Raw genomic sequence first — 16785 nt, forward strand, 5'->3', positions numbered from 1 at the left:
GTGGGCGCCGCCGGGCCGGAAGTGGGGCCCGGCGCCTGCGCAGGTGGGCCGCAGAGGAGGCGTGTGCCCGAGTGTCGGGGACCCCCGGCTGCTTCCCCGCCATGGGCCGCAGGAGGGCGGCGCGCGGGCCGGTGGCCGAAGGCGGCCGCGCTCGGCGCCCCGCGGGCCGCTCCCTGGAGGCCTTCGCGGAGGAGGTGGGCGCCGCGCTGCGCGGTGAGTGGGGCGCGATCGGGGAATGGGCCGGGGGTCGCAGGCCCGGGGCGGGCCCTCGGAGCTGCGCCTGAGGCTCGGTACCCTTCTCTGCTCCGGTGCAGCGTCCGTGGAGCCAGAGGCGGCCGAGGACGAGGGCATTTCGGGGCCGGCGCGGCTGCCGTGCCCGCTGGCCATGTGGGAGCTGGGCCACTGCGACCCCCGGCGCTGCACGGGCCGCAAGCTGGCCCGCCTGGGCCTCGTGCGCTGCCTGCGCCTGGGCCACAGGTTCGGCGGCGTGGTGCTCAGCCCCGTGGGCTCCCAGTACGTGTCCCCCGCGGACAGGTAGGAGCGGGGGGTCAGGGGCGTGGGCGGGAGTCTCAGTAAGCCCCCGGCCCTGGCGCATCATTCCTTTCTGAGCTTTTCTACCTGTCTAGTTTGCGCCCCCCGCCCCCATCCCTAATGCAGGACACAGTAGGACCTCAGTAAACGTTTGTGGAGTGAATAAAGGAACCTACCCCGGGAACACACACCGTTGAGGCTGTTTGGGGGCCGGAGAATGATGTTCTTGTATCTCTAGTGAAGTCAGTTTTCAGGACTCCACCGTGGTGCGGGCCCCCGGAACCTAGCCCTCCTCTGCTTCTGACAGACAGCTGGTGGCACGGTTTGGGGTCGCGGTCATCGACTGCTCCTGGGCCCGACTGGATGAGACACCGTTTGGGAAGATGCGGGGGGGCCACTTGCGGCTGCTGCCCCACCTGGTAGCAGCCAACCCCGTGAACTACGGCCGACCCTGCAAACTGTCTTGCGTGGAGGCTTTTGCCGCCACCTTCTGTATCCTCGGTGAGCGCCGGAGTCCGCCAGCCTGGAAGTCTGGCTAGGATCCCAGCAGTGTGTTTTCTGCTGGCACGTCCCGGGAGGGACGGGAGGGCCCGTGGGGTGGTCAAGGTGGACAGGCTAGCATTTCAATCCCACCTTTGTCACCCCTCCACTTGTCCTCAGAGAATTTATGGTCCCAGTAGAGGCTCAGACAGCCGGCCCCACGAGACGTGGGAAGAGGGCCTTAGTGGATGGCGGAGGCGGGTGAGCCGTCTGGACCGTGGGACAGAGCGTCAGATCTTGGGACGGCCTTGAGGGTGCTGGGAGCACACTCGGGATGGGTGAGGGATTGTCAACATCCTTGCGTTTTCTGTGTCCTCACCATCAGGCTTCTCCGACCTTGCTGTCATCTTGCTGCGGAAGTTCAAATGGGGCAAGGGCTTCCTAGACCTGAACCGCCAGCTCCTGGACAAGTACGCGGCCTGCAGCGGCCCAGAGGAGGTGCTGCAGGCGGAGCAGGAGTTCCTGGCCTGTGCCAAGGAGCACCCCGGGGAGGAGGAAATCGGTGAGCCCTGGCATGGACACAAGCCCCCTGGCTGGGTGCCAGGACGCTAATGCTAATCCTCCTCCAGGCATGCAGCCTCTTTTTGAGAAGCTGGGGGGGCGGGGGGGGGGCGGCGCATCCTGCCCCAGCTTGTGGGAGGCTTGTGTGCGCTCTGAGGTCACGTGTGGGTGTTTTTCTTACTTGCTTCCTCTGTTCAGATCCTTTCGATGTGGATTCTGGGCGAGAGTTTGCAAACCCCAACAGGCCGCTGGCTGGCACCCGGTAGGTCCTTGGGCTTCCCAGTATGGGGACAGGTCAGACCCAGGGCTCTCCTCTGGCCTCGGCCCCTCCTGTGGATGGCAGCGGGGGGGGGGGGGTGGATCCCCAAACAACAGCACGATGATTTTGTGACTGTGGTCAAGGACCGTGGCCGCCCCACTGGAGAGGTGCTGGTTTCGAGAACACAGGGAATATGAGAATCCGTTCTCAGCTGGGGCTTCTGTGAGTGAGCGTGCCGGGGATGGTGCCTTTAGTGAATGCACCTCTCCCTTCCAGGCTGCTTACAGACAGCAGCGACAGCGACAGCGAGGACGAGCCTGTGGAGCGCGGGCCTGATGCCGAGGACGGAGAAGACAGCAGCGGCTGCCCTGAAGAGGGTTCTCAGAAGCGGGAGGCAGAGGCCAGGGCCCCCGCCCAGGTTTGGAAAGGAATCAAGAAACGGCAGAGAGACTAAAGGTTGCAGACACGTATATTTTTTGAGGCGGAGCAATAAGAAACTCGAGAGGGAGCGACAGGACTTGTGGGGATACAGACAGGCTGGCAGCGTCGGCCCTCTCAACACCGAGTGGCCCTGGACTGTGTCCCCTCGGTTCTGACACAGCTGTGCTCTGGGGCCTTCAAGCCCTCCCAGTGAAGCTGCAAGCCAGGAGACCCCGGTGTGAGCCTGTTTCTTTGCATTTGCCCTGGGGATGGGGGGGGAGGGGACTCTCAGTCTCCAGCGAGGCCGAGTCGGACGGGAAGGGTCTGGGCCGCTGGACGGTGGGGTGCCGGGCTTGGGGCCCATCTTGCATGGGCACGCGTGTGCGCACACGGAGGGACAGTAACTGCACAGCTGAGTGGCCGACATGGGTCCCCTCACCCTGACCGATCGACCTTGCATGAGGGCCCAGCCTCACAGTGACGTTGGGGCACCCTCCCCCAGGCCTAGGAGCCAGGTGGGGATTGGAGACCCGGGCGCTGCTTAGCAAACCTCTGTGTGTGCCCTCGGGTGAGGGTGAAGGGTCCCAGACGCTCACTCTGTCCCTCCACCAGGACACCTGGGAGCGGTTTCCCACCACAGCTGGGGTTGTCCAGACTCAAACCTGGGCCATCCCTCCTGTTGGCCTGCGAGGCCCTGCCACACTCCCCACCCCACAAAGCAAAGACCGTGCTTCCTCCGAGAAGGGCTGTGGCACTGGTAACGTTTGGGGCGGGCTGTTCCTTGCTGGGCGGAGGGCGCTGTCACGTTTACCGCAGGACTTCCAGCAGCGTCCTTGGTCTCGCCATGGGTGCCGTGGCACCTCCTTCAGTAGTAGCCGTGACCACCGAAAACGCCTCCAGTCATAGCCTGATGTCTCCTGGGGAGCAGAGCCACCCCTCCGGGAATCCTGTGCGGGCTGCACAAGCTAAGGTTGCAGATAGAGAAGCTTGCCGGGTGGCCAGGCCCTGCGAGTTACCCCCAGATCCAGGGTGGGGGCTGCTCACTGGACGCAAGGGGTTCACTGTACACACCACACAGACACGGCCGGGGCAGCACACACACCACACGGGGGAGCATGAGCCCGACTGCACAAAGCTGGTGCGGGGCAGGACTGGGGGGGGGGGGGGGGGGGGGGGGCGGGAGCTCAGGGGTCCGCTTCCATGCACTTCTCCAGCTCCTTGAGTCTCTTGACAAATTCCTGCGCCTCCTTGTTGGTGCGGCCCTCCAGCATCCTCAGTGCCGACTTCACTACAGGCGGGAGGGTGGGGCCGGCATGAGACCGCGGCGGCCGTCGAACCCGCCACCCCCGGACCCTCACTCACCCTGGGCCCTGGGCCGGCGCAGATGCAAGGTGACGGGCTGCCTGGCCCTCGCGCTCCCTCCCACCTGAGGTCGTGCTATGCCACCGACGCCGCCCAGGCCGAGGGCTGCCTCCCCCGCGAAATCATTGGTGGACAGCCAGTCGTGGTCCATGACGGTGAACAGCACGCAGGCACCGCGGCGGCGGCACGCCTCTGCCGGCACAGAGCTGCGGGCGAAGGGCAGTCCCTGGAGCCCTGCCCCCTGTCCGGGAGGGGACGGGGGTCGTGGGCGGGGGTGGGGGGGGGAGAACACTCACAAGTAGAAGAGTTCGTCGTACACGGGGTGCAGCGTCCGGTTCTTCACCTGGGTCCTCTGGCTGCGGACCAGCGGGAAGAGGTGTGGCGGGCCCAGCTCCACGATCACAAACGGGTCACTCAGGCCTGGGGGGCACAGCCGCGTGCGGACCGTGAGCACCGCCCCCACAGGCCTCGCCCCCTCCGCTGGCCCCGGCCCCGCCCCTCACCGTTGGCGTCCAGCGGGGGCAGGTCCGCGGCGTGCAGCACCTCCACCACCAGCCGCTGCTCCGCTGCCTCGTAGTGACAGCGCACGCTCAGGCGTCCGAACCGCTTCTGCTCCAGGGACCTCTGCGGAAGGGCTTGCGCCAGTGACCGCGGCGCAGGGGTTCGGGGGCGGGGCCGCGTGCCCACACTGCGCGTGCGCACACGGGGCCTCGCTACCTGCTTGAGCTTGTCCAGGTAGTACTGCTCGATGCACTCGCGGGTGGAGCACTGATGCAGGCGCAGCTCCTCCTCCAGCCTCTGCGGAGCCGAGGGGCTGCTGACCGTGCCCCCCCCCCCCCCCCGGCGCCGCGCCCCCCTCTCCCGCCGCCCGAGGCCCCGGGGCCAGACTCACCTTGTAGCTTCCGTCTTTCAGGCTCTCCAGGGGCAGACCCTGGCCCTCCGCGTGGAAAAAACTCACCAGGGCCTGGGGGCAGGGCGAAGTGGGAGGGATGTGGGGCACGGGTCGTGCTGGGGCTAGCGGCGGTGCCAGGCGGAGCCCTGAGCAGCACCAGGGCGCCTAGGAGCCCCGGGGCAGAGCCACTTGTCACACCTAGCGCATACCGGGGTGGGGTGGGGGCTGGGGAATGCCAGTGCCTGGGGCCAGACAACGGTCTTGGCAGGTGGCCCAGGTGCTGCTCACACAGGCGGCCTGCAGGGAGGAGGCACTGGTCTGGTGGGATCCCAGGGGAGTGGTCCGGGCTGGGAAGGCCAGGCCTCCCGGCCGAGGGCACATGGCCGGGTGCCCCGGACAAGGGCCTGGGAGCCCCAGCAGGGAGGCCCCTCCACCTACCTCCAGCGTAAAGTGGAAGCGGCCGTAGAAATCGGCAGAGACGTCGAGGTTTGCCCCCAGTGCCCGAAGGATGGCCTGCAGGAGCAGCTCCCAGAGGGCCTCCAACACCCTGCAGGGACACTCCGTGCCCGTGCCCGTGGCCGTGAAGGGACCCCAGGCCCCGGCCCGGCCCAACCGTCCCAAGCTGTACCTGCTAAGGTTCTCCTTCACCAGGGAGGTATTCAGCAGGGCCAGCTTCTCATCCAAGTACTTCATGAGTGGGGCCACGGCCTGCGGGCAGCATCCTCAGTGCCACACTGCCCGGGCCCCACCCCGCGCACGCTCCCCTAGGTGCCCAGGCCCTCACTTCATCGTTCTGGATGGAGTCGGGCGACAGGCTGATGTGCTGCACGTACTTCCTGATGTCAGCCACCATCTGAGGGACGGCAGAGCTCAGCACCAAGTGACAGTGAGGGGGCGGCGGGGTCCTCTGCCCGCCCGCCGGCCCACCTTGGAGGTCAGGTGCGCCGTCACGGTGTGGACCTCCTGCTGCAGGTCTTCGTCCAGGGCCTGTGCACAGCCGAGCAGAGGTCGCGGGAGCACCCCCTCGGGCCCCGAGGTCACCTCCGGCCACGCCAGACCCCGCAGCGTCTGCCCGGCAGCCTTGCGCAGGAGCTCCACGTTGTTGAGAACCACACAGAGCTGGGGAGGCGGCCCACGTCGGGGGGGAGGGGTCGGCAGCCCGGTGGTGGCCCCGCCCCGCCCCCGGCCCCGCCCCCTGCCCGCCAGGCCGCTCACTGGCTCGCTCACTGCCTCGCCCGCGGCCCCCGGCTGAGCGTCCACCTTCTTCCGCAGCAGCTCAGTGTAGAAAAGGGTGGCCGCACACAGGTCCTACGGTGGGAGACGAGGGCTCAGGAGCTGCGGGCTGTGTCCCCTGGGCCCGCGGCCCTCCCAGACTCGTCTCCCCCCAGACCACGCTCCCCAGCGCACAGCCAACACACCTGGCTGAGCTGGGTGCCCAGGGCCTCGGCCTGGGCAGGGTCCGGCCATGCCAGGCGGGCCCACAGCTCCTGGATGTGACTGAAGCAGAGACTAGCTGTGGCCGCAGAACTGCTGTGCTTGGAGGAGGCGTCCATGGGCTCCAGCTAGGAAGGCAGGAGGAGGCCTGGGTGGCAAGGGGGGGCCCTGGCTGAGCCCAGCACCCTCAGGCCCGGGCGCCTACTCACCGTGTCCACATCCACGGCTCCCTGCAGCCTCCACCTGACCTGGTCCCGCAGCACCTGCAGCCAAAGCTTCACAGCGGGCAGGAACGGGCCATGGATGCCAGCCAGGGCGAGGGAGCGGCTGTCGCTGTGGCAGGAGGCCAGTGGGAGCTCGCTCGGAATCCGACACCTTGAGCCAGCACGTCCCAGGGTCCCGGCCCAAGGGGACACCCGGGAGAGCCTGCCTCCAAGGGCCCTCGGGCTGTCCCAGAGGCCTCCTAGAGGAGGCTGCGGGACAGGTGGGAGTGGGTGCAGGTCTGGGAGGCCAACAGTGGGAGGAGACAGACAGGGCAGGTGGGGAGAAGGGGATAGGTTGGGGCAGGGCACCCACCGGCCGGGGATGCTGCTCCAGAAACGCTGGATGTCCGCCAGGGTCACGTACAGTTCGAAGAGCCCTGAGGCCACCTCGAGGGTCATCTTGGGGCTCAGCTCCTCCGTCAGCACCCATGCCTCCTCGGCCACCTACTCAGGAGGACGCATTCAGGCCACCAGCAACAGGGAAAGCGGGCCCCTTCCCAGCCCCGGGGCTTCTCCCCACAGCCCCTCCTCACCAGACGCTCCAGCTGCCGGAAAGTGAGTGTGAAGAAGTCGATGTCGGTGATGCTGCAGGGAACAAATGTCACACACCTGCTTGCCCCGCCACCGGCCTGGCGGCATCCCTGACGGGCCGGGGGCAGGGACGGCGGGCAGAGCCCTGGGCCCCACCTGTGGAAGAGGCTGGCGTAGATGCCGTAGCAGGACTGCAGATCCTCGTAGACGGCGTCCGCCAGCTCGACCAGCCCCGCGAGGCGCTGCGCCCCCGACTGCGAGGAAGCCCGGTTCACACTGACCTTCTGGCCCGCACCCACTTGCCGCCCCCCCCCTCCGCTCCCCTCCCCCGCGGCACCTGCTCTCGAGGACTCTTGGTGTTCAGGAGCCTGTCATACCACTCACGGTTGCCTCTCTGCAAGACAAGCCACCAACACGGGGTGGTGAGTTGGGGGGGAGGTTAAAAGGGCCCTGGAGCGTGGCGGAGCAGGCCGGGAGCCGGGAGTGGGCGCGGCTGGGCACCCCCGTGTGGGCCGCGAGGGGCGGGCACCGGGCACAGATTCGCTACTAGACACACCTTCAGAGCAGCAGAGATGTCCGCGTTTAGTTCTGTCCGGAAGGAGCACACCTCAAAGGAAGGCTGGAAGATCTGCATCTTGCTGAGACACCTGGAGGGGCCGCCCGCTGACTGTGCGCTGCCCCGCCCAGCTCCCTACCCACCCCCACCGACCCCCCACGCCCCCACCCCCGGCCAGGACCTGGGCTACACCCACTTGAGCAGCAGCTCCAGACGGTAGACGGCAGTGCTGTTGCTGGCGGGGAAGAAGTCTCGAAGCTGACGCAGCAGCCGCAGCCCAAACTCAGAGAAGGCATTGAAGCTGTCAGCCAGGCTCTCCTCCTGGGGGCACCAGCCCGTCGGAGCTGACCCCCACTGCCCTCCCCACGGGGTGGGTAGGGGCAGCCAGTCTGCAAGGGCCTCCTTGGGCCATCCGTGGGCCTGGTTTCTCCAAACTCAGCCACCACAGTCCCCACGGCCTCAGGGCCTTGGCGCCCCCCCGTTCCCCCTACCCAGCTTCGAGCACCCACTCCCTCCGTCCGTCACCCAGATGGAGGGCACGACCTCCCTCCCCTGGGACTCGGACACGTCCCCTGTCTCAGCATTGCACAGTACCCGCTCTATCCTGGGTCATGAAGTTTGTTTGCAGCCCCACAGGGCCCTGTAAGCCGAGCACCCCATGTGGGCAGCACTCCGCCCTGTCTGCCCCAGCGCCAGCGGCCCCACAGCACACCCCCCCAGGAACAGCTCACCTGCCCTTGGGGCAGCGAAGACGCCTCTTCCCAATGCGCCTGCATGTCCTCCAGCAGCCCCAGCAGGTAGCCGTAGTCCAGGGTCCGGGTCTGATGGTGGCGGCTGCTGACCTGCCAGTGCCTGCAAGTCGGGGGGAGCCCCGCCCATGGGCACGGAGACCCCGTTGAGACCACCCCCCCCGTGCCCCTCCTACTTGCCCCTTACACGCCCCCAACTCCCCCATGGCACCGCCCCCTTTCATGCCTTCCCACTCAGAGGACTCCTTCCCTCGCTCGCCCCGCCCCGAGGCCCCGCCCACCCGCCGCCAGCCGGCCCGTGCCCCGCCCCGAGGCCCGCCCACCCGCCGCCGGCCTCCCTGTGCCCCGCCCCCGGAGGCCCCGCCTACTCACAGCACAGCCAGCTGCAGCGCCGACAGGTTGTTTTGCGCGCCGTGCAGGCAGAGGATCGTGGCCGCGGGCCCGCTGAGCTCTCCCCGCCAGCAGCTCGCCTTGGGCTGGGGGAGTTGGGGGCAGGCGTGGATGCAGGCAGGGGCCGCCATCCCCTCCTCCCCCCGGTGCCCAGGCTCCCCTGCTCTGCCTCCCCAGGCGCCCCGTCAGCCCCGTCCGGAGGGCGAGGCTACCTCCTCGGATCGGTGCTCGAACTGCAGGAGACGACTGAGCAGCAGCATGTAGGACAGGAAGCCCGCCCGCCCGCGCTGGCTCATGCCCGTGTCCCTCTGGAATGCAGGAGCCGCCCGTCACCAGCCCTGCCCAAGCCCGTGGGCAGGGGTGCACGGCCAAGACGGAGGGCGGGGGACCCCCACGGCTCCCCACCTGTGTGGTGATCAGCTTGAGGACCAGCTGGCAGTCTCCTTGAACGCGGGAGGCGCTGGAGCGTGGTTCCAGCTTGAACCAGCGGTCTTCACCGGCCACGGGCACCTCCTGAAAGGAAAGGGTTCACACCGGCCATCCCCCCTCCAGCTCCCTCCCACGGACTCTCTGTGGGACCAAGAGGAGAACACACAGCTCTGCTGGCCCCGGAGACGGGTGGTCAGCACCGAGTGAGCCCTCAGGGGTGCCTGGACACCCAGGAAGCTGTTCCTTCCCCCTCCCCTGCAGCTCAAGGCCCCACCAGCCCAAGAAGGCCAGGAGATGCTTGGGGGAGTCGCAGGGCAGACCCACCAGCAGTATCCCCGGAGGATGAGACCCCACAAACAGGCGGTCCGTGAGCGGAGCCCCAGCCCCCACTCACCCGGACGGGTATGTTGAGACACCCCAGGAAATCATCCGTGTGGTCCTCCGCGGGCCCTGCTGTCCCATTTGCACGGGCCGACTTGACAATCTGTTTAAAATACCTAGGCAAAGCGGGGGGGGGGGGGGGGGCGGCCCCACCTTAGTCCCTGGGGAGCTACTATCTGCTGGCCCACGTGGCCAAGCTGCAGCCCCAGTGTCTGGGGGGCACGAGGGTCCCACCTGTCATACCTGCTCATGCCCTTCAGGCCGATGACTTCATTCAGCTTCCTGCATGCTTCCACCAGAGACACATCATCGTCATGGTCCCTAGGGGCGGGGCGCGGAAACCTGGCTTGTCTGGAGCCTGGCTGGGCCCTGAGTGTCCTCTCTCAACCCACCCCCCACCCCTGAGCAGGTGCACCCACACCCGCTGCCCTGCAGGGACCAGGGGCGTCTACCAGATATCCAGGTGCAGCTGGTCCGTGCTGACATCCTCGATCTCACTGTAAGGAAAACGGAGAGAAGCCCAGAGGGTGGAGGACCGTCCCCTGCCCAGGGCGAGGGCAGGGACAATTTCAGGAGCTGCGGGCAGGGGTCCACGAGCTCAAGCTCTCAGGACAGGCCGCCCGGATTTGGATCCTGACTGTGTGGCCCCCGGGGCACAGCACCTCTCTCTGAGGCGATTTCCTCCTCTGGACAGTGGTCACGTGAACAGCCCCCACTCGGGTCCCTGGGGCAGGCACAGTGTGGCAGCCACCGGCCTGCGTCCTCAGGACATGCTCTGGCCCAGCAGGCAGCACCCCCCCGCCCGACCGCCCTGCCGCCCAGCTGGGCCAGGGCCCTTACAAGATGAAGTTCTCCTTCCAGACAGGGTTCAGGGTGCTGCTCTTGACCTCGGTGACCTGGATGCACTTGGCCGGGAGCGGACCCCCACGCTTGCTGCCTTTGCGGAAGCTGAAGCGCTGCTCCGTGCGCGGCCCTGGCTCCCGGGGGGCACCCGAGGCCGGCAGGATACCCAGCATGCAGTACGGGTCACTGAAGCCTGAGACACATCGGGCGCCTCAGCCGCCAGCCCTGGTCCCTCCGTGGCCACCGGACCCGGGCAGAGCCGAGGTCCAGGCTGGTCCCCACTCACCATTGGGGTCTTTGGCCAGCAGGTTCTTGGCACGCATGACAGAGACTTTCAGGGCATACGTGGGGGCCTGTGGGCAGAGGGTGCTGACCGGCCTCTTGCAGAAGGCTCGGTGTGACCGCGACAAGGCCCTGCTCTGTGTCCTCCCCACCCCGAGCCCTAGCACCGCGGCTGGCCAGCGTCTGCCCACGTGGGTGGCAGCCTCACCTTGGCCTTCTTCACACGCTCAATGGCCTCAGCGTGCTCCTCAGGGCTGGTACCAAACACCTGTAGAGGGTGGGCCGGTGTGAGGGCCCAGGTACCCCCGAGGCAAACCTGGCCATTGTCCTGGGGGCCTCCCGGGGCAGAGGAAACACACACACACACAGAGGAGGAGGAAAGATCTGTTTATCTGTCGGTCCATCCTCTGGGTCCGTTCCTCTGTCGGTTTGTGCTTTCTACCCTTCTTTGTGTGTGTGTGTGTGTGTGTGTGTGCATGTGTGTGTGTGTGTGTGTGTCCCCATCCCTCCATCCTCCCGGGCACACCTACCAGCACATACGTGTATCTGCACATGCACGTGTGGGTATGTGTGTGTTCCGTACGTGGGGCGAATCTGTGTGTGTTACATGGGTGATGGTGATGGTGATGCCTCCAGGCAGAGGAAAGGGCTCCCCTGACAAGGCACGGCCAGGCCAGCACGGAGGGTGGGCCAGTGGGGCTCACCTGCTGAAGGTAGCCCAGTAGGGTCTCCTGGTCATCCACCTGGTCAGGGCCCATGGTCCCTGCACGGTAGAGGACTGTGTACAAGGCCTCCTCATAGAGCATCTCCACCTGTGGGTGGGGCGGGGCGCACACCCTGAGTCCCAGCCGCCCCATCCCGGTATCCTTCAGCCCCAGGCCCTGAGCCCTGGCCACTGGGGGTCGGGGCTCCTTGGTTCCACCCCCTGTATGCCTGGGAGGGGCGGGGGGGGGGGGGGAGGGCAGTCCTCAGGAGCTCCCCCCACTGGCAGACCGCAGTCCCAGCATCAGGACCTTTGCACCTGCTGGGCCCTGCACTGGCCCCCTGAGCTCTGCTTCCTACTCGCTTGCATGGGAAGTCCCGGCCCACTCACCCTTGCCACCTCTGGTGTCCACCCTGTCCCCAGATCCTGGGCCAGGCCCATCTTAGGTGCTCCCAGACCCTCCCTGGGGCCAGGCCCCCTCCCCCTTACCTCCTCCTGGGTCAGGGCTCTCAGGCCACGGCTGGGGTCCACGGGCTCAGCAGGGGCTGGCGAACCGCTGCGCAAGAGGACCTGTGAGGAGCACTGGGGTGAGGGTCTAGAGGGTGGAGGGCCCCAGGGACGGCGGGAGTCGGTTTGAGGGGTGGGGGCCCGCTGCAGAGGGGGCTGGCGGGGAGGCCCACACGGGGCAGCAGCTCTGGGCCATCCTCACCTCGGGGCAGGGCAGGCCCTGTCTGCCCTCCCCCTTCTTCAGAATGAGGCGCATGTGCGCGAAGAACTCCACGCCGTCCCCGGGCTTCCTGCAGGGAGAGGCCAGGCCTGAGACCCCGGCCCCCGGCACACACCCGCCCCCTGCCCAGGACCGGCTGCCGGCCGTGCGCCTCGAGGGGATTCCCCGTGTCCACACATCCGGGGACGCAGCGTGGCGTCCACGGCGCGCCCCGCTCTCCCAGCTCCCCCGGGGACGCGCGACGGTGCAGGCTTGGGCGCGGAGCACCCACCAAGCCCCTGCGGCCGGCTCCGGGGGGTCAGCGTTGGTGGCGGCCGGCTCTCCCTCGGCCCTCCGGCGGAAGGTGGGGCACGCCTGCACCTGCCGCAGCACGCTGCTCTTGATCTCCAGCAGGGTCGTCATGGCCGGCGGTCTGCGGGCAGAGCGCACGGCTGCGGCCCCTGCACGTCCCAGCAGCACCGCCGCGCCGGCCCCAGAAACCGCACCGGGTGCACATCGAGCGGCGAACGGATCCGCCGGAAGCGCACACGAGCCGCGTTCCTGACGGCGCAGCCTCCTGGCCTCCGCGGGGCAACGGGAGCCTGAGGCCCTGCGACTCGGCTCCTGTGCTGCACCGCGCTGGGCACCCAGGGGCCACCCGGGGCCGGTCCCTCGGGCTCCCTCAGCCTTCGTGTCCCATCTGCAAGACGGGACATCCCTGCGGGGCCGCGCCGGAGACGGGACGAGGCTGCCAGGCGGTGGTCGTGCTGGCACGGCCCGGGCTCCGTCACCGGTTGCTGCTGGACTTCACCGCAGAGGGCCCTACTGCCACGCTCCCGCCACCGCCCATCTAGGGCTGGGACCCCTGGCTGTGTCCCTGGGGTCCTAGGACCGCTCAGCAGCAAGTGCGTGTGTGTATCTCCTGGGCGCTTTGCGAACAAGACGGAGTTGTCGGGGAGGGGTGCCCAATTCACCCAGCCTGTGATGGTCCAGTCTGGGGCCAGGGCAGGCAAAGGTCCTGCAGGAGGCAACCGCTCCCCAGGACTCCCAAAGTCCTCATCCTGCAGAGGAGCTTGGGCAAGAAGAGGCCACCGTGCCTGGGGCCTTCCTCGAGACCCCCTCACCCCGAGTGGCCAGCATGCGCAGGAGGGGCCGCTGGCGAAGTCCTTACCCGCCCAGCACAGCCAGGGACAGCGCCCCATCGTCTCCCTGTGGGCGCACTTGCACACCTCCCCCTGGGGCCACAGTGTTCCCTGCAGACCCTGGAGGAAGGGCAGGAGGACCACCAAGCAACCGTGGGCCCTCGAGCCCTGCTCCTGCTCAGCCCTGACCAGCCCAGGCACCCGACCCCTTCCCGACCCGCCTGTGCCTCCCCAAACCCCAGGGTGGTCTTCGTGCACCCCTGCTGAAAGCTAGCAGAGGAAAGTGCTGACCCCCCACCCCGCTAGGCTGAATCTACCCCTCGGTGCCCACCTTTCGGACTTCCCTGCCCCAGGATGTCAGCCTGTGCCTCCGCACAGGACACATCATCCTCCCTTCAGGGTACCACAGGGCCTTTGCACCCACTGCCCTGGTCCCCTTCCCTGGTGGTGCCCACTTGTCCACTCACTGAGGGCCCCTCCAGCCCAGGCACAGCCGTGCAGAGAAGCACTGTCGTTTTCACTGGACAAAACAGGAAATGGGGACTCAGCCCACTCCAACTATACCTGCCCCCGATCTCATGGGCAGTTAGTGTTCCTGCACATCTCTACTTAACGTCTGCTCCCTCCTCCTTAGAATCCTGTGCCGTGTTGGGAGCGCTGGGGCCAGGGCAGACGGCACCTCATGAGTCCTACAGATTTTGTTCAACAAACCGGATCCCTGCTCCCAGCTGTGTCTGTCTGCCTCTCACTGGTCCCTGCGCTGCCGTCCCTGCTCAGGCCACCACTGCAGATGGCACATCCTCCCACCCCCTGGTGCCCCAGCACTGGTTCTACGGAATGCTGGGCTCAGAGGGTCTCATCTGACCAGACCCGAGAGCTGGGGACAGAAAGGACAACCGGCCCGTGGCCCTGAAACGAGGCCCCCACCTTCCTCGTACTTCTTACTGCCTCCCCCGGGAGCCTCCCTTCAAAGATCGGAGGATGTGTGGACGGGGCTCAGCGGCTGGGGCATGTGGTTCTGGAAGCTGTCGCCCCTACCGCCAGCAGCGAGGTCCTAAGGGGATGGGCATCAGGGCACCCCCCTCCTCTCTAGCTGTGGGGAAGAGTCTGCTACCCCCCCCCCCCCCGGCCCCCCAAAGCAAGGGAGCAGCCACTGCTTGAGCCGTTGCCAGGGCAACCGCCAATTGCGTCTGCGTGTGACAGGGGCTACAGGGGCTCACAGTCCCAGAGACAAACGTGACGCAGGAACCAAGCGGCCTGAGCCGCAGAGACGGGGTGTCTTTGTGGCAGTAAAACGTTCAGGGTAGAGGGGGAGCCACCTCACCTCATAATCACAGCCCCCAAAAGGCCCCAAGCTGAGGCCCCCGGGTTAGGCGCTTACTCAAGGCCATAGAGCCAGCAAGTGGCCAGGGATGAACTCCATTCTGTGGTGCTCAAGCTCTAAGCTCCCGGCACATCCTGACTTCTGGGGGTCCAGACAGGCTGGCTCCCCTTCCGTGGGGCTCCCTCCCTCAGCCCACGGGCCGGATGGGGGCAAAAGTGGTCTCTGGGCACCGGTGTCTGGGAGAGATGGCTCATCCCTGGGTGCCCAGACACTCCTCCAGTCGCCCTGGAAACCCCTGGCTGCTGGGGCACTGATGACGTTTCTGCACCAAATGGCCTGGGCCTTGGGAGCCAGCCAGCACCTCACTCGGAGCCGCACCAGCGGTGGGTGCGTGGCTGACCCCCAGGAAGCACTTGCTGGCTGCAGCGACCCTCTGCCGGCCCCCGACAGAACCCCTCCTTGAGCTCTCCCTGTCTCTGTCCCTTCTGGCCCCGGGCAGCAGCACACAGCAAAATGTGTCTGTAGCCTCCGCTCGTGCTCGTCCACCAAGGCAAGAGCGACTGCCCGATGGACAAAGTGAGGCTGGCCAAGGAGCTGAATGCCACACTGGCACTTGGGCCAAGCCAAAAGTACCACCTTGTCCCCTGGCCGTCTTCAAGACCCAGGGTGAATGGGAAAAGACAATGCTGCAAAGTTGCTATCACCGTCCCGTTTCGCAGCCCGGGGCTGGGCTGACCCGCCCGGAGCCAGGACTCAAAGCGAGGGCTGTAAGCCACACCCGTCTCCTGTAAGCCCACCTGTGGGCTTACGTGGCACCAAAGCGGGTGAGTCTAGGGGCACCTGAGCAGAGCCAGATGTATCTCCCTAGTTAGTGTCCCCTGTGGCCACCTGGCCACCCTCACGATGAATAAACACCTTCATAATAAACACTCAGAACACTAGGTCCCTTCTTACCAAAATCTGGTCCCTGGTGAAGCAAGGGCAGGGGTCCGTTGATGCTACCCTGGGTGTGTACGGGCAGTGGCAGGATGTCTGGCCCCACATTCCGGTCTCTGTGTCACCCTCTCAGCCTTCTCTTCCCAGGCAGCCACTCCCTTCACATTTTTTTTTTTTTTTACTGGATTTCTCACTGTCCTGTGACTCCCTAGACAGTGCTCCCCTGCACACAGCTCAGCAGCCATGTCCATCACAAATGCTGCTCCCTGAGATCTAATCCCAACCCAGTCCCTGGGGAGATGCCTGGGAATGTGATTTTAAGCGAGCTCCGCAGCTGGACCTGAAGCCCTAGTTAGTCTGAGATCAACTGTCAGGGGCTACCTAGATGCTTCTAGAATGAACGCATGAAAAATGAAATTCTCTGTCCGTTCTTCCTCCGAGGCTCCCTCCCCCGCTCTTTACTCACCGGTCTCCACCGTGATGTCCCCCCTCCCTCCCCTCCCGTCCCCCTCCTCTCGGTGCTCCCCGCGGGAGCCTCGGGGGTGGGGGCCCCCAGATCCGTCGAGGTCCTTCCCTCGCTGATGAGCGGGTGGTCGCGGGCAGGTCAGAAGCCTGGTAGGTGCGTGTTGTTTTACACCATTCCGACCCGTGGAGAGGTTTCGTGGAGACTAGGGGTCCTACGGGGACTGGCGGCAGGGTGGGGGGGACTGGGCACTGGGGGCATCTCCCCCCCTCCCCCCCGTCCCCCGCTGGTTGCCTGGGAAACCCCGCGGAGCGTTTCTGAAGTCCCTGGCCGAGACCCACCGGCGGCCTGCGCCTGGCGGGGATGGGGGCCCCGGCGTCGTTGGGTGTGTGTGTGTGGGGGGGGGGTCCTGCTGCCCGCCTCCTCGATCCCCGCCCGCTCCGGCGCTCTTGGGGACGCGGGCCCAGAGAAGGGCCCGAGACCGTCCCTCCGAGCACGCGCCGGCTTCAATTTTCCCGGAGCCGAGGGAGCGTCTTCGCGACCTCCCGCCGCCCTCCTCCTCGGGGGGCCTCCCCGCGCCCCCTCGGGGTCCTCAAACGCAGGAGCCGGACCGGGCGCCGGCCGCAGGAGGGGGCGCCCCAAGGCCGTCCAAAGGCCGCGCACTCACCGTGGGCCGGGCCGGGGGCGCGCGGTCGGGGGCTCCGGAGATGCCGCGCTCCGCACCAGCTCCAGAGACGCCAGGCACAGCGCGCGCTAGCAGCCGCGCCGAACCTTGAGCGCTGCGGGGGCGGGGCCTGGCGGCGGGGCCCGCCCCCGCCCCGCCCCAGCCCCCTCCAGCCCGCCACGCCCCCGCCGCTCCCGCCCGCCACTCCCCCGCCGCTCCCGCCGCGAGCGCGATCCCCTCCGCACCCAGGCCGCCGAGCGGGTCGGGCCACGGAGCCCCCTCCCCTGGGGGGCGGGGCGGTCAGCCAAGCCACCGGTAGGCGCAGAGCGGGGAGCAGGTTCTGCCGTGTCAGGACCCCGTCCCCTGGGGACCCTCGGGAAGCCAGAATCACCGAAACCGTATCAGACAAGCCCGGACCGCAGCGAGGACTTTTCTGGAAGGGCTGCGCAGCCATCTCGAGTCGCCCTCCCAGCCCAAGCGCTGA

The 16785-nt window shown here is 67.2% G+C and overlaps 2 protein-coding genes across 6 annotated transcripts; one reads left to right on the forward strand and one right to left on the reverse strand.

Moving 5' to 3' along the window:
• The first annotated feature begins 6 nt into the window (after positions 1-6).
• TSR3 (TSR3 ribosome maturation factor) lies at positions 7-2482 on the forward strand. Of its 2 annotated transcripts, none has more exons than XM_043561063.1 (6): positions 7-213; positions 315-534; positions 839-1032; positions 1397-1573; positions 1771-1834; positions 2108-2482. In XM_043561063.1, exons 1-6 carry the CDS (start codon positions 102-104, stop codon positions 2283-2285), a joined length of 945 nt encoding a protein of 314 aa, XP_043416998.1. In that variant the 5' UTR covers positions 7-101; the 3' UTR covers positions 2286-2482. The 2 variants fall into 2 exon arrangements, with proteins under 2 accessions (XP_043416998.1, XP_043416999.1); XM_043561064.1 differs by having other exon boundaries at positions 29-213; positions 315-513.
• On the reverse strand, positions 2283-16403 carry BAIAP3 (BAI1 associated protein 3). Of its 4 annotated transcripts, XM_043561050.1 has the most exons (34): positions 16305-16403; positions 12065-12205; positions 11776-11863; positions 11556-11636; positions 11068-11175; positions 10572-10631; positions 10368-10434; positions 10079-10274; positions 9691-9735; positions 9482-9559; positions 9252-9354; positions 8834-8941; positions 8641-8736; positions 8411-8514; positions 8021-8141; positions 7486-7610; positions 7290-7380; positions 7071-7127; positions 6890-6987; positions 6736-6787; positions 6516-6646; positions 6149-6272; positions 5924-6067; positions 5721-5813; positions 5433-5624; positions 5290-5358; positions 5134-5213; positions 4944-5052; positions 4506-4577; positions 4331-4411; positions 4117-4237; positions 3910-4033; positions 3614-3819; positions 2283-3539 (listed from the first exon to the last, which is right to left on the reverse strand). In XM_043561050.1, exons 2-34 carry the CDS (start codon positions 12193-12195, stop codon positions 3436-3438), a joined length of 3459 nt encoding a protein of 1152 aa, XP_043416985.1. In that variant the 5' UTR covers positions 12196-12205; positions 16305-16403; the 3' UTR covers positions 2283-3435. The 4 variants fall into 4 exon arrangements, with proteins under 4 accessions (XP_043416985.1, XP_043416982.1, XP_043416984.1 ...); XM_043561047.1 differs by having other exon boundaries at positions 4117-4411; XM_043561049.1 differs by having other exon boundaries at positions 4944-5213.
• Between the last annotated feature and the right edge of the window lie 382 nt (positions 16404-16785).

This window comes from Prionailurus bengalensis, chromosome E3 (assembly GCF_016509475.1).
Source record: "Prionailurus bengalensis isolate Pbe53 chromosome E3, Fcat_Pben_1.1_paternal_pri, whole genome shotgun sequence".
NCBI lineage: Eukaryota > Metazoa > Chordata > Mammalia > Carnivora > Felidae > Prionailurus > Prionailurus bengalensis.